Source organism: Sander lucioperca, chromosome 2, assembly GCF_008315115.2.
Source record: "Sander lucioperca isolate FBNREF2018 chromosome 2, SLUC_FBN_1.2, whole genome shotgun sequence".
In the NCBI taxonomy this organism is placed as follows: Eukaryota; Metazoa; Chordata; class Actinopteri; order Perciformes; family Percidae; genus Sander; species Sander lucioperca.
In genome coordinates this window covers 28,912,676-28,929,448 of record NC_050174.1, presented here as the reverse complement: position 1 = coordinate 28,929,448, position 16,773 = coordinate 28,912,676, and the positions used below count along the sequence as shown (strand labels likewise).

General features: G+C 38.9%; 1 protein-coding gene across 1 annotated transcript in view; it reads right to left on the bottom strand.

The window, feature by feature from the left end:
- unc5db (unc-5 netrin receptor Db) overlaps window positions 1-16,773 on the bottom strand; it is a 335,673-nt gene that overhangs the window by 1,532 nt on the left and 317,368 nt on the right. Inside the window, 3 exon segments of the mRNA XM_031296590.2 lie at window positions 4,429-4,607; window positions 7,700-7,864; window positions 12,614-12,763. Of these exon segments, the coding sequence (XP_031152450.2) occupies window positions 4,429-4,607; window positions 7,700-7,864; window positions 12,614-12,763 (494 nt within the window).

Sequence of the window (16,773 nt, the reverse complement as noted above, 5' to 3'; positions counted from 1 at the left end):
ATTTCTAAATCACGAGGTCCCTACATAATTCTAGTCCCGTGCAAATGGGGCCAAAGAAAATAAACTATTTTATGTTATAAACTGGGTGTGTTCATGGTAATGAAGGACATATCACCCAGTGCAACAGTGTGGCTCATTGGAGAAAATTTATTAAATTAGCTTTACAGCAACACCATATTTAACATATTTCCCCTGAAGAAATTATAAAACAGGTCAGAAATGCAAGAAATATCTACTGACTAAATGTGAGTGTATGTTGTCCTAGACCATTTGCATTATTTGCTTCTAGCGCTCTGGTTGGGCCTGGCCTGGATATGGTGGTTGTGCCGGTATTATATACTTGCTAGTCTCGCTTTGCCAGACCTTCCTCCACAGCACTGCGGAGGAGGGTCAGGCTAGTCCACACAGCATTCCAGGCTGGGAGAAAAACGTGCTCTGGTTTATTGGCATTTCTTTAAACCAATCACAATCGTCATGGGTGGTGCTAACCACCAGGCAGAGCCACAGTGCCGCTGTAAAATAGTCCTTGGAAAGAAAGTTTTGGTGGAACCATTTGCACGTTCAAAAGTTGTTTAAGTTGTGCAACAGAAAACTCAGATTGGACAGATAGTTTAGCTAGCTGTCTGGATTTAACCTGCAAAGATCTGAGGAGCAGTTAACAATAGTCCTCATAAATCCACCAGAGGTTAAAATTCCAACACAAAGAAAGCGGAAGGTACTGGACATCCGACCGAAAAGAGTGAAATCCGGCGGAATTTCCGGCGGCAACGGAGCAATCCCAGAAGTGGAACGTTGTGGTTATAGACTATATACATGCTAACAGGAATAGCTCCAGCTATGTGGCTCGTAGGGATTGGCGATATGACCATGTATATCCTCAAACCTTACAAATGTGTCTGTCGTCAGAGATGGTGCTATATCGTTTCTACTAGAGGTCGACCGATTAATCTGCCGGCCGATTAATCGGCCGATTTTTGGCAATTTTTTTACATAATCGGCATCGGCCAATATCAAGCCGATTAATAAGCAGGCGCATCTGCAAAAACATGAATAGGCGACATTTTTTACAGCGCGCCCAGACCAGCTGCCTCCAGCCCCTCCCCTCGTGAATTCTTGCGCAGTGTGTCTCGTGCAGCCACTTCAGGCTCTGACGTTACCGTTAGCAGTAGCATGTTGCTGGTGTTCTTGCCTTGGGATTAACTGTACTAATAAAACCGTACAAAACGGCCACACCGCTGTGGAAGCTCCCCGAAAATCATTTATCAGAGTCTGGTTGTTACCCCTGTCCGTGGCAGTCTCATCCATTCCTATAACGGAGTTAACTGGAGCTAACCGCTAACGGAGCTAATCGTTGCTAACAGAGCCTTCAGTTCTCCGTTCCTGTAGGCTATCCATTAACTGCATCTATGGACTCGAGCACGAATAAAACCCTTAATTTTATTAAATTGGCTGGATGAGTTTTAAATTACAACTAAGAGTTGTTTGAATGACAGAAATGTGCTCAGATAAGATCCTAATGAGTGTAACAGGACATGTAGCTAGGCTAACAGTAGGGTCCCCAAAACACAGATAAAACACTTAAAATGAACAATGATCTAACAAACAAGGTGAACAAGAATTGACTTTAGATAGCCCTAGTCTTATGTGATTCAACAGGAGTTAGGAGGAAATAGTGTTGAGATTAATAATATGACACTTTCTGTGAAGCAGATTTGTATTCTCAGAAGTTTAATAAATGCTGATAAGTGCACTAAACTTTATTTTTTCATTGAAAGGTTTATTTGACAATGTTTATTTTCTTCTTACCTGTTTCGTTTATTTTATATATTTTTCATACATTATTTATACAATATAGGCTACAGTATGTTTTTACATTATACATTTTTAAATGAAGTATACACTGTAAGAAAAGATACACCATATCTACTCAATAAAAATGAGGCAACAGATTACAAGCAATATTATAAATTAAATTTCACATGGTTTGGTATTGAGTAAATATGAATTAAATGAGACCCATAATAGTTATCCATTTAATATGAGTATATTCGAATAGAAAACAGTACAGAATTAATTATAACCTAAACAAAAATATTGAATTGATTTGAAAAAGATAAACTCCCTAATGTGTAAATAGTACTAATAAAAATGTATTTAATTCTACATATCAATGATATATAATTGAGTAATAATCATCTACATTAATCTGTACATCGATTTGAATTTAATCAATGCAATGAATTAAATCCAAATATTCTTTCTTAAGAATAACTAATCTATGGCCCAGAAAGTACAGAACTTAACAAATACTCAAATAAGAATTTTAATAGCAATTCACTTTTGTGCTTTCAACTCATTGTAGTAGTGCTGGGCAGTATACCGGTATACGGATATTAATTTCCCATATGATATGAATTTTTCACATACCATAATACCGGTGCAATGCCGCAGGGAACGCTACGGCCAAATTGATCTGCAAGTGACTTCAGAACGGGAGCTCTGTTAACTTCGTACCCTTCTCACTCATGGTTGTAAATTTACAACGACAATTAACCCACAACTAACTCTCTTTAATAGGATAAAACACCATAGCACACAACTATTTGTGACTAACAATTTCTAACACTAATAATTTTACATTTAGCCTACAAATTTACACAGCCGAACGGCATGCTGGGTAACATTATAGCTGCTAGCTAGCTAGGTTGACAGGAAGTGCTTTTCAATTAAAATTAGCCTGATTACATTGATTTGAATTAACTCAATATTCTCTCTATTTGGGATTAGATAAATATAATGCTTGTGTTTTATTTAACTACAATGGTTGGATTTTATTCCAAACATTTTTATTTGAAATTTAATTAAATATTTGCCTCAAAATCAAAAACACAATCATACTGAATATATTTTACCTAATACATTAATTCAAATCTACATGACCACAGAATCATTTCTTACAGTGTAGGCTACAAGTGTAGATTGGTGAAGTGTTCAATAAATGTTTTTGTTGAGAAATTCTGTGTATATTAGTGTTACATTTTATCTTTCAAATAGAGGTTTAAAAACAAGCACATATCAGCCAAATATCGGCCAAAATAAATCAGCAGCATTAATCGGCAATCGGCTGACCCTGATTTCTAAAGATCGGCATCGGCATCGGCCAGAGAAAACCCATATCGGTCGACCTCTAGTTTCTACTATGGAAGCAATATCTTTAATGTCTTTAAGAGTGATTTAGGCCAGATGGGTGATTAAGTGATTTGATTTTTAAATACCACCATTACAATTACATTCTGTAAATGGTATTACAATTTGTTTTATTACCGATAAAATTAAACATTTCAACTACTGCAAAAAAGAGAAAAACATTACAGTGTAGATAAATGCAAAATAATTGGTGTTTGAGACCCCAAACATTAGTTTTTTAGGCTTTTGGGAGGTCCTAGGTGTCGAGTAACCAAGACCCTTGTGCTGTATTTTGTACAATGGCTCCATTATCCTGTGCAAAATGGAAAACATGTTATTAAAATGATATATATTAGAATGTATACCTAATTAGAGAATGCACTCTATAAAGAACAGTTATCCACATTATTATCCTCACTATAAATTCCTAAATCAACTACTAACCACTAACTAAACGAAACCCAAACCTTAATCTTAACTTGCATTTTATTATAGAAAATGTACTGTCTGTAACTATCTGTAACTGAAAATTAATTTAACACAAATTGTCTTGGTGCTTTAAACAAAAAACATCTAGTTCTTTATGCAGGTAAAACAAAAGGTTTCTTAAGACCTTTTAGACTATCAAAAATATAAAGAAAATAGTACCATCACAAATGATCAGTAATTACTGGCAAACACAGTCCAGTGGTTTGAATTTAATTAACAGGTGCTGCCAAAATTGTTGCTATGCCAGTGCAATGTCTTTATGTATCATGTAGCATTGAATCCAGTTGGGGGCAGTGTTTCACTGCTGCGCCTTGGTGCTTTACAAGAGAAAAAACAAAACAAGCAACATATAAGGCTGCAGCCATTGGTCACATCAGGCTCAGTTCAAAGCCACCCAACTTGGAGAGGAAAGCTTATCTGGATAATTTGGAATCCCAAAGGACTCTTAGATACCAGGGTTTCATGAATCATGCACTTAACAGGAGGTTATAGCTGCCAAAAGATCAGACCAACCGAAGACAACAACTGGATGGATTAAATATTAGTATGGTGTCTCATAATAAATGCATATTTCCATTTAATAATTACATGTGATTAATAACATTTTTATTTTCAAGGAAATTGTGTAACAAGGCTAGTACAAAACCACAATGCACATAAGCCACAACATTCAATAGACAACACAATCACTTATGTGCTTTACAATTAAATATGAGTCCTGCCTCTCAGGGAGGATGCACATCATACACTCACCGATCTAAGTGGAGCTTCTGGGCTAAGAGTTGCCAGTCCTTGCCCTTGGCGTTGGCAGTGTCAAAGGTGGCACAGATCCTCTGGCGGATGGACACAGGGATTTTAAAGGCCTTGGGCCCCGTCTGGGACGTGATGGTGCAGTCTGTCTGCATAAAAAATGGAACTGACTCCTTTTCAGTCTGGAAGAACAGAACAGAAACAGACTAGAATCAGACCAGAGTCAGATAGGATTTACAAATGTTGCTTTGTGCTTGTTTTAACCAGCTTGGGGAGCCAGATGAATGGGGTTTCCTGGGCAGGTATGTTTAACATTTCAAAACATCAGTGCATAGACTGTAAAAAAAAAATACGACAAAGGAAAATACATCTGGTAGCCACTAATAGTGCGGTTAGCGCAGGCATTTCTAAAAAGAATTAAAGCAATACACCTCCCCAAATTGTTTCTTTTGATGATCAAACGCACCACCATGTGGGCTTATAATGTGGCTTTACATTTTTGGAGTGTGCTCCTTTGGGTCACCAGAGGCTGTGTTCAGTTTACATTCAGATCAGAACAGTTCAGTACCCAATTTGGAACAGGGTAGTTGGGGGTGGGCGTGGTAAAATTGCTAAGGTGGCTGTGGCATTTACAGTAACAGTTAAACATGTGAAAGTCAAACATGTCTATTTTTGTTTGTGAACATGAAGTCATCTGTCTGTCATTAGGACAAATAAACACAATGACAGGGTTGTATGTAACAGTGTGACATCTGGCTCATCTGCATGCAAAATGTCAAATTCAAAAGATTTTATTTTTAGTGGGGGTTACTAGGTTTATCTGCAGAATACCAGGATAATGATAGGTATGGTACGATTTGGATCAGATTCAAACTTAGACATCCCACCAATATAATTTCATTTTGCATGTGTATAAAAACCTTAAAAAATGTTAAAACATTAAACACTATATATACAGTATGACTTCCTGGACTCTGCCTAAATAACTTTTTTATTTGTTGCAAGAAATAAATATGCAAGATTTCATCATCTGCAATACATTGAATTTTATTTATATTAATGATTAAATTAAAATAAAAAAATAATAATTATAATTAGCCTTATAATAATTATTATTAGTCTAGCTTACTGCAGGCCATGCTGAACTGATAGCCATTACAGCAAACAATCTGAGAAGTAATGTGAAGAAGCATTTTGGATTCAACACCATAGGTGGAAAAAATATAGTTTAGGTTATGTGGGTTGTGTTGTAATTCAAATAAATCACTTTAAATTAGTTTGACCTTGATTATTTAAAAAAGTGACAGCCCTAAACAATTTCACAAATTTCAATTTGCACAAGAAATACCCTGGGTGGAAACACTGGGAATTCAGGAAAAAACATGGAAACATTGCCACAAACATTTTACACTATAGGTCTCTGTGGACTGATAGAAGACTGTGACGTTTCTTAGGGCGCTTTCACACCTGCCTCGTTTAGTTCGGTTCAATCGCACTAGAGTTTGTTTGTCCTGCTGGTGCGGTTCGTCAGGGCAGGTGAGAACGCGGCATTCGCACTCGGGTGCGCACCAAAAGCGGACCAAACAAGCATACCGAGACCTGCTTGAAGAGGTGGTCTCGGTACGCTTTCAATCAAACTCTGGAGCGGTTCATTTGCGGTGAGAACGTGATCCGACCTTGAACCGCACCAACTATATATACTCCGCAAGTCTGAGCTAATGTCTCCTGTAGTCAGGTGTGTTTAGCAATCTGCGATGCAGCAGAGCAGCAAAGTGTAGCAACCTGCAGTGTTTCTATCACATAAATAGACAGCGGTCAAGCTTGCTGTCTGTCACTCGCATCTCCGTGGTCAAACCAGCTGCCGCTAAAATTGGAGACAGACGCCGGCAGAGCAGAGCGAAGTCTTGGTGACCAGAGCAGATGTAGTAACGTCTCTTGTGAAACAATGTCATCATTTTAATGAAATGAGTTGGTTTGACCACAGAGATGCAAAAAATATGCACAAGTCCAGAATACAGGACCTTCTTCCTGTATTTACTTTCTTGCTCCCGCCCCCAGACACATCCGATCAATAAGAGGAGTGGACGTTCTTGCGTGATTTGTAATGGCACATTTTGGTACGCTTGGATTTTTCCAGGTGTGAAACCAAACCGAACCGAGGGCAAATCGCTCCAAGTTTACAAACTCACCAACGCAAACAAACTACAGGTGTGAAAACGCCCTAAAATGAATACAAGGGACAAATATAAATGGCATATTTCCATCAAGTTTTCCATTGCTTGAGGTTCGACTGGAGCTCTTCTTTGTTTCCTCTTCTTCACTGATTTAATGGCACCCAACTGGAGAATTAATGCCATCAACTGTTTATCTTAATGAACCAACTCCTAATGTTTAACAGCAACCCAGATTCATTCACATTTTCTTTAGCCAATTTTCTAGAAATTTGGTTAAAATGTGTGCTGTGATAGAAACTTAATGAAAATTGTATTGTTCCAACCTGGTGACCCAGAGTATAAAACACAGTATAGACTCTCTCCTCGAAATGGTCATGTCTGTTTACTGTACTCTGTGTGTATGTGTGTGTGTGTGTGTGTGTGTGTGTGTGTGTGTGTGTGTGTGTGGTGATGATTTGAAATCTACTCACAGCTCCTATAAACACTTTTATTTCTTCTTCCTACCTGTCAAACCCTAACTAATCATGAAGGTAAAACCATAAAAAGTAATTGCAAATAATATTTCACCTGCGTCTGACTGCAATACAATGAGTTTAAATAGTGTTGGTGGCCTTGAGGTAGGACAAGTATGTTTGTGACTGGTTGTGAAAAAGCAGTAGGGTAAAATCAATGAGTAACACTCTCTTCTGGCTTAACAACTACTGTCAAGGTGCTCTTGAGTGAGGATTTCTAACTCCTAGCTGCTCCAGTGGAGCTGCTCAGCGGCTGACAGAAGACTGCTGTTACACTGGGCAGCTCCCAGGTGTTAATGCATGTGAATGTGATGCAGGCTATTTGCTCTTTGCTATTTGCTTGTCTCCCTGGGCGAATAAAAGTAAAAAAATATGTGCAGGTAATGTGGTGAACAGCTGGATCTTTGTTGTCTGTGTTTAGCATAAATCTGTGAAGAAAAAAAGAAAGTAAGATTGTCCTCCTCGCTCTATTATTACATAATGCAAGCTCAGGAGAGCTGGCCCTGCTGTCAATGGACACACTCCAGGAAGGTTACATAAAGGTTGAGCGAGAAAGTGAAACATCCCCCTGCAGCTCAAGAGCCTCACCTCGGCCACAGCTGTGTACACCTGCAGAATCTGCTCTTGGCCTTTGACCTGGCGCACGCTGATTTTGCAGGAGAGCTGGGTGGTGGCAGGGCTGTATCTCTCCAGAGAGAAGGCACAGTGCAGGGGCTGCTGGTTACTGCACCACACTTGGGGGAAGGAAAACTCCTGAGCAGGCAGAAAAAAAAGAGGGACATCAGAAACATAACACAGTACACAGCAGTGTTAACATATGCTCTAAATGAGATGACTCAGCTCCCCGTTCTACATGGGACCACGCTGGCACATGCACAGCCACTTACACCCGGCAAGATAAAAAGATAAGAGTTGGCTTTGAAGTCTCAATAATTCCATGGCTTGATATATTTATGCATGGAAATAACTATTGTTATCCATTTACAAATACAGCTCCCCTTGGACAGTAACTCTGATTGCAAAAGCAGCTTTCGAGCGTACTGTAAGCTATATATGTGGGAATACAGGGAACAGGGAAAAGACTGCCTTTGATGTATAATTAATTTTAAGAGAGCGGGCACATCTGTGGGGAAACGTCCTTGACCTCTGCTAGACTCCGTCTCTGCCATATTAAAGTGACCTGCAAACGATTCTTAGTGAAGACCGTGGCATTAAAAGCGGCGGCCAGTGTGGATACTGATGACTTAACCCTTGTGGCTTTGATCTTGGCTGCCCAGTGCAGCTCACAGCAGCAGATAATAGAGTCTGGGAGCGATGGGGGGAGGGGGAGGGGGAAGGGGAGGGGGAGGTGATGGACGTCGAAAGCTTGGATGCTCTTTAGCACTAAAAGCTGACTTGATGTATGGCACTACGCTCGCTATTATTCTACACCTGCTCCACCAAAGCAGGTTCACGGTGCCTGCCTGCCATTCCGAGGCCCTCATAAATAAGGTCTTGGAGAGGGTGGGTGTCTTTGAAACAGAGCTTTCGCCCTGCATTCAGATCTTTAAGCAATAACAGCGTACAGTGGGGACACAGCTCAGCTGTTCTGCAAATGACGACAGATACAAAACAGCATTCACTGGCTGCTGCGGTGCGTTCGATCTCATACTGTTTGCATTTTAATGCTCCTGCAAGCAAAACAAACACAAAGCTATTAATCTCAAGTCACGTCCATCGTTGTAATTCTCTGAATGTGGGCTGACAGCAGGATGCACGTTAGAAGAGCAGTTTTAAAGCACAACATGGTGCACACAAACACATATGAAGTGAGTCAAAACCAGTTTTTCATTTCATTTTCAGACAGATTTGAGTGGAGTCTGGTGGGTTTGGTGATGGTGATTTCGGGGCTGTTTAATGTTAAACAAAAAGGATCTTACTCTTTAACAAAAAGGTCTATCTCTGTAGGGATCCTTTTCATAATGTTGTCAGACACTTAGAATAATAATCTGAACCTGTCAGTGGCAAAAACAGCACTTTTAGTGGACGCAAACTGACAGTGTGCATTTTCTTCATGGCTGCTGGTTACAGCGTTCTCACTCAATACTGGACCACAGATTTCAAAGATTTTGGTTCACATTAGTCACTTAGACACCATGCATGGGAAAATAGGGTCCAAGTTGAAAAATACTGAAACACCATTATTTATGCAAATCAGCACATATTTAATTAGACAATGCCTCATTTGCATAATTAAACACACAAGTTCAGAAAACTTGTAAAAAAAAATGTATTGTCTTAATGTAAGTAATCAACTGGGGACGTTTCACAGAGATATCTGTTAGTTAAAATATTTCCCTATCTACTGTGTTTCACCATAACATGGGCTGTAATGGGAAATTGGCATCACTGATTTAAGTATTTTTCAATACTTTCCACCACTTGGATTTCTTAGGACTTTTTACATGTTATAGTATAATAATACTATACTAATACTAATATATACTATATACTAATACTAATATAATATAATATTTTTGAACTGTCAAAATCAGCAGGGGGAGGCGTGTAGAAACAGCTGTCTGTGGCTTGCAGCTCTCTCTCTCTCTCTCTTGTTCTCTCTCTCTCTCTCGTTGACTGTCCTTTCACTTCCCTGTCCTTTCCCTTTCTGTGGATTGTAGAGATATTAATCTTTCTCTATAAACCATTCACATTTCATTTATTATTTTTTTGTATTTCAACTATATATGCTCAAATTGAGCCTATTATTAATATTTAGTATTATTAATATTTACTACACTACTCAGGCCATTGCCAATGCCACTTATCAACATGTGGTTGTTGTTATATTTCTGTCTACTGGGGGGATTTCAACGGGGTAGTTGTGGATAAACTCAAGCTGTCATTTTTTCTTAAGTCACTGGCCCAAAAGGTAAATTATGTCTCGTTAGTGAAAGTGTTGTTATTAATGACATATGAAAGCATCAAACATGTATTTCAGTTGAATGATATGTATACATATGCACAATTGAAATAACTCGCCGCTGTTTGCTCAACGCTGCTAAATTGTATGCACGTGACGCAGGGGTATTCTACCCGGAATGTATTGTAAACAAACATTGTGATTGGTTCTATTTGGTAAATGGACTGCATTTATATAGTGTTTTTGTAGTCTACCGCCTACTTAAAGCCTTCGCTTTACAACACGTCAGTTGTGGTTAGGGATTCAGTATCTTGCTTAAAGTGGACATATTATGCTTTTCCGTGTTTTCTGTCATATATACAATGTTATAATGCTGGATTTTCATGTTAAACGTGCCCAAAAATTCAAATAATGAGGTAAATGTATTTTAAAGAAATCCCATGAGCTAAAACGTTCAGATTTCCAACTGTTCTAAACGCTCCGGTTTCAAGAATTTTTTTCTACTCTCGGCTAAGTGTCACGCAACTCTAAGCCGGCCTTCTATGATTGGTCATCTACTCCAGGTAGGCAGGACTGGAGTGGGTTTTTTTTAGCTACTGCGGTGTTTTGTCGCATGTAGCTACATGCTAACAGTAAAATATGTAATCTTGGCTTCCAGTGTTGTTAAATTCTCCCCAATTCCGGGTCACATTACTCCTGAAACATTTCTGGTTATGTAGTATTTGGTTTAAAAACCTTTATCTGTGATTTTTTACTGTAGAAAGTGCTGCTATATTCTATTAGTGTCCAAAAGTTGCTGAGTAGTTGGTTGCACCAACAATACATCCCAAAACCCTGATCTCCAATTTGTCCTGCTGCAATGTCCTAAAATAGATCCTGATAGATGGGCTTTGGTTCCAAGCTATAGACAAGACCGGCATCGCCAAGGAAAAGAATCGCGCTGTCACATCAGGAGAGAAACAGGAAAATGCCGAAAAGCTGTTGTGTAGCAAGGTTAATCAAGACTTTCACATTGATTTATGAGGCTCATAAGATAAGTGAATAGTGACTCAGTTAGTGTGGTAAATGATGCTGGTGACAGTTACTACTGATGGATAGCTAACGTTAGCTTGTGTGGGAGGCTGCTAACAGTTATAGCAGCATCAGACTGTCGTCTCCAACTAAATCTCAGCCTATAGATTGAACACTTGTTTATAATAATTACAGATGACACTCAGCCTAACAACAGTGATTTAATCAGATATGTATTTCCACATAAGCAGTATGTGGCCACCGTGTTGGGTCATTGATCCACTGATACGGGGGAAGACTGAGGGGTCATGACAGCGATCAACCTTAATTTATTAAGGTATCGTGAACTCTCAAGTTCAGGCAAGGTCACAAAATAAACATTAGACATGTGTATAAAACAAACATTTGTTTAACATGAAATAAATCTGTGCACATTTGTCAAAATTATGATCCAAACATATGTCAAATTGCATTATCTTCTATGGGAGCATCTGTTTTCTATCCCCCAAAAGGGGGCGCAGCCTTGACATTTAGCAAAGTACCCGTATGTGCCGGCCTAACGTAACAGGTGCAGCAGCCATGGGCAGTATGAGAAAACATTTTTTTTAACATTACAGCATGTAAACATGTTCTAGTACAAACACAAAATACAAGTATGAACCTGAAAATGCTATAAAATAGGACACTTTGACACTCTTTCTGAAAGTGTTCGCCATAGCGTAGCACATTTGTCCCCTACAATAATAATAACTGTCTCCTAACAATCTACTGCTGAATCAGTTATTTGTAAAATAAGTTATTAAAATTGAATTCGGAATTAGCCCAATGATAGATCTACGTATTTTTTCAAATGAAAAAGACCATACTAACGACTACATAATATTTATAAATGCAGACTTGATAACTTATTAGAAAGTAAGACGATTATTGTGGCCGGGTTGGTTCAGTGGGTAGAGCAGGCGCACATATACTGAGAGGCTTATGCCTCGACGCAGAGGTCCAGGGTTCGAGTCCGACCTGTGAAGATTTCCTGCATGTCTTCCCCCCTCTCTCTCTCCCCTTTCTCACCTAGCTGTCCTATCCATTAAAGGCGGAAAAGCCCAAAAAATTATCTTTAAAAAAAAAAAGAAAGTAAGACGATTATAACCCTTTACTAATTGAAAACAATCTAAATATGATTATTTTACAGAAAATTATGTCTGTTTTTAATCATTTATTAAAGAAAGTATACTGCCTGTTAATATAATGAAAATTGTTGGTATACTGATTTGGAAGAACGAAGTTGAACTGTGTGTGAAATTTAAATTAAGAATTATCTTGCTCTTCACGAGTGCCTTATTAGAGAGTGGTACCATATTAAAGTTACAGAAAAATACATCCTACAATACACAAAGTAAATTGGGCCAACTGGAGAATCTCTAACTAACACAACACAGCACCCCTCACATAGTTTGTTCGACCGGTGACCCATGGGAAAAGCAGGACACAAACACCATAGTTATGACCTCTTAGCATCAAAAACAGGATCTTGCCAATTAGCACTTTAGTATCGGATCTCTGTTTTCATTTAATATCTCTGCCATGGTTACCTGACACGTGGTAAAGGGTTTGATGCTCCACAGGAACTGGGGAACATCTTGAATGGACACCTGGAGGCTGAAGGTGTTCGCTTGGAAAGGCAACATCTTTGGCTCCTCGAGGAGCTGACCACCTCTAGTCTTCTCTGCAGCCACCACTCCCTGGAGGAGAAGGAAAAGGAACAGGGACAGCGTAAGAATTAGATAGGAGAGAATGGAAGGAAAGGGGTCAAAAAGAAAAGGGGGATAAGAGAGAAAGATAATATAGAAGGAAACAAAAAATGAGAGGGGGGAAAAAAGGGAAATGAGATGAATGCAAGAGAAGGTACACTACTTTTGCATATCAGCACCAACACCTGTTCCAAATCCTTTCCATTGTCACTTCCACTAATTGACTCATTACAAATATTAACACAAAAACAGGCGGCCAAAGAAGTGACGTTAAGTCTCCACTGAACAACTCATACAACTCGTGTTCACATTAGCATCACATTTGCAGCCTCAACATGACAGATTGAAGCTTGACTTTAATGCTGTGGAAACGCGTGTGTCAGGGGGGCAAACGTCCATCTCCCAAATTGAATTTGTGATGATGAAAGAGCACTTTGATTGTCGCTAGCAGGTATTCATCTGTCATCATTGTTCAGTGTCCCGGTGGGATGGTTCTGTGTCTGGCCCGTCTATCCTTAGCCATCTCAATCACAAAGGGAAAAGACAGGGAACAAAGCTGTGACTAATGCCAGGCAACGCTGATAGATTCTGACTAAGTGTCTGTGTGTGCAACAGCTTGGTTTAACATGTGTCTGTGTGTGTGTATGGTTAAGTGTGTGTATGCACCTTTACGCATGTGTTTGCAGAAAAGTGTACTGGTGGTTATGATATTGCTGTAGGTGTGAAAACAATTAATTGTTGGCAAAATGCAGATGAAAGACATTCATATGAAAAACAAATGTGGCAGCAGGCAACCTGAAGAATGACGTCCCTCTCTGCCATCTGCTGCTGTTGTTCAAAACGGTTTAACACTAAGCGACTGGATGATGCTGAATTTCTTTGGTTTTCCTGTGTAGCATGTAGCTAGCTTGGGTCTGTGATAATGTTACTTCGTTTGAACTCATTTGAAGCTGCCAAGATGTCATGATTTAAGTTTTGTGTAGACGGTGATTGTTGCTGATCTGCTGTTTGACACATCACACATGATTGATGTGTCTAGATCATTATTTAAAGCTATGGGAGTGTTGCAATTTCAGCCAAGAATGAGAAATCCAAAGAGAGTTTGGTGGAATTATTTTGGGAGTCCAGGGTTGTAAAAGTAAAAAAAAAGTAATCTTCTGCATAGACAATGTTAGATTGTGCCACCTTAGATTTAGGACTTTTAAGAGCCCTCTAGCAACTTTTTGGGCAGACCTCTTTCTTCTCTCTTGAAGCGAGTCGCAAATATTACTCGGTAAATATGCATTAACATTAAATCAAGCTAAACATACCTGACTTTAACTAGGTTTATCATTAGCTATTTTTCAAACTGCTATGAATAATACAATAATAAATATGAACGTGCATTCTCATGTGGTTGTAGTTCTCTGGACTAACTGTGTTCACTGAGTCGGGGAGAGCAACTGCACGTTCAGTTGACCAATCAGCAGCCAGACAGAAATGAGCTGTCACGTTAACTTCGTAACGCCTTCATAAAAGCTTTTTGGAATAAGATGTAGATTTTGGATCATATTTATTATTGTATTATTCATAGCAGTTTGAAAAATAGCTAATGATAAACCTAGTTAAAGTCAGGTATGTTTAGCTTGATTTAATGTTTTACATGTAAATTCTTTATCATCTTGTATATATGTTTATGTATACATGTAAACAGTTTCATTATGACATTACAAACATAGGCTTGGATGGGCATGAAAGTCTCTCGTTTGGATCATCAGTACAAAAGATGAGCAACTGAATAAGAAATGATTTGGTTGGATAAAAGGTCTAAAGTACAAGCCTGTGTAAATCCAAACTTAAGGAGAGAAGTGAACTACTTCCAAAATGCATTTCATGTAATAAAAATCCAATCACCAGCTTTAAATGTGATTGCATGTAAAATTGCCATCTTTGACAGATGAAGGTAGCCTGTGTTCATGTGAGAGAATATTCATTAATATTCAAAACAGAGTGAAATTGGTTAGAAAAGTCACATTACCAACCCCCAGCCACATTACTTGCAATCTAAATCATTACATCATCACATAAAAATTTTATAATTCCAGCCAGGAAACATGCAGAAAATACCCTGCTAGCAAAACATATATGGGTCGTCACGGTGACACAGACTTTATGACTCACCACCGGCAGGCAGCTCATCTTCAGCTGCAAATTGAAGTGAAGTTTAATGGAGCAGAGACTTTCGGATTTTGCAATTCATGTTTTTTTTAGAACTTAAAATGTATGGTTTTGAGCAGCTGATTACAGCACAGCCCAGCAGGTAAAATGATTTCTAGCTGTCTACAGTTGGTTGAGAACATTCAGTTTTTTAGATAACTACCTTCATTTTAATGGCATTTTGATTACTATGCTACATGTCACTCAGGATCTTCCAGACATATTTCTTAGCAAAAAGCTGCTCAAAAGCAGTTAAAGTTAACTTAAAGTAAATTCCTTCACATATATTAGTGTTTTGGGGCAGATGCCACTGCAGTAATGGCAGATTGTTTACTTCCACCTACAACCCAGTTCAGTCTGTACATTTGAACAGTTTACCAGCAATGACTGTGTGCAGAGCCACAAGGGTATCATAGTATTCAGAGCCATCTGTCATGCCAAACTGATGTAAAACACAGTCAGAGGGGAAGTTGGAAAATTACAACTGATGGCCAAAACATACATGTAAACCTACTGTATAGATACATCCATATATATATATATATATATATATATATATATATATATATATATATATATCTAGAGTCTGGAGGTATTATAAAGTTGAATTATTATAGTAGTCCGATAGTATCGGATTGGGACTCGGTATCAGTAGATACTCAAAATCAAATGACTCGGACTCGGACTTGAGGGCAAAAAAACCTGATCGGGACATCCCTAATGTTGATGATGCTAGAATTTGGGACATTGTAGAAATGATCCTTTGCCAAGGCTGAGGTGAACAGTATTTTCTGGTAGCATTCACAGTGGAGGGCAACGTCCGCCAGCAGAATACTAATATGGGTGGTATTTTCAGGTAGATAGCTTGTATCAATGTTGTCTCCTATACTGAATGCTGTGACCTTAGAAAAGGACTGGTGGAGGGGAATTACCTAGGCCCATTCGCGCAACAAGACATTCCCTGTCTTTGATGCTGACACAAAAAAAATCACACAATTTGGGATGATTTTAAGATCTTTACTGAATGTGTATCTGGTAATTTAAAAAACAAGACAAAAAAATTAGGAAATCCTTAAAAAATGCATCCATTTGGATATTAATATTCAGGAAATGTGACATGTTAAAGAGGACCTAATTTAAAAGAAACAGCAGCATTGTGCAATATAAGAAAATATCAGAATACTGCCAATCATAACCCTTCCTTGGTCTCAGCTGAAGAAAATGTCTCTCTCTTTACAAGTGTTTGTGTTGCATCAGGCTTCCTGTTGATCCACAATCCAGTCTGTGATTGTGCCCGAGCTTGGAAAACACACAGCAGAGATGTGCTGCTAACAGACAGGAGCCCAAGGGACGCGCAAAAGTCTGGCATCTGTTCAGCAGGCTGGAAATTCATAAACCAAATCCAGAATGCATTTTAAAGCCAGCTGCTGCTGACGGCTGCAACATGACAGAAAGGCGGTTGGGAGGCAGAGTCAGTCACGAGGCTTGCGGTGCTCTGTTCAGCTCGGCTCAGCTCGGCTCTGCTCTTCTGTTAGTCTAGTCTCTCTGGGGAGGACGGGAAGCTTGATTTCCCTGATGTTCACTGATGAGATCTCAATGCTTAAAAACCCTATAGGTCGCTGAAGGATAATCAAGTCTAACAAAATAAAAAAAGAATGATTGGTTAACATTTGAATGGCAGTGATTACAGTATGGCAGCCTTTGTCTCAGTCTAATAAAACCTCTGGAAGAGGGCTGTCCCCAATATCAGCTCTGCACTATTGTTTTTAGTGGCAGTGGCAATGAGTCTGCAATCACTCACATGG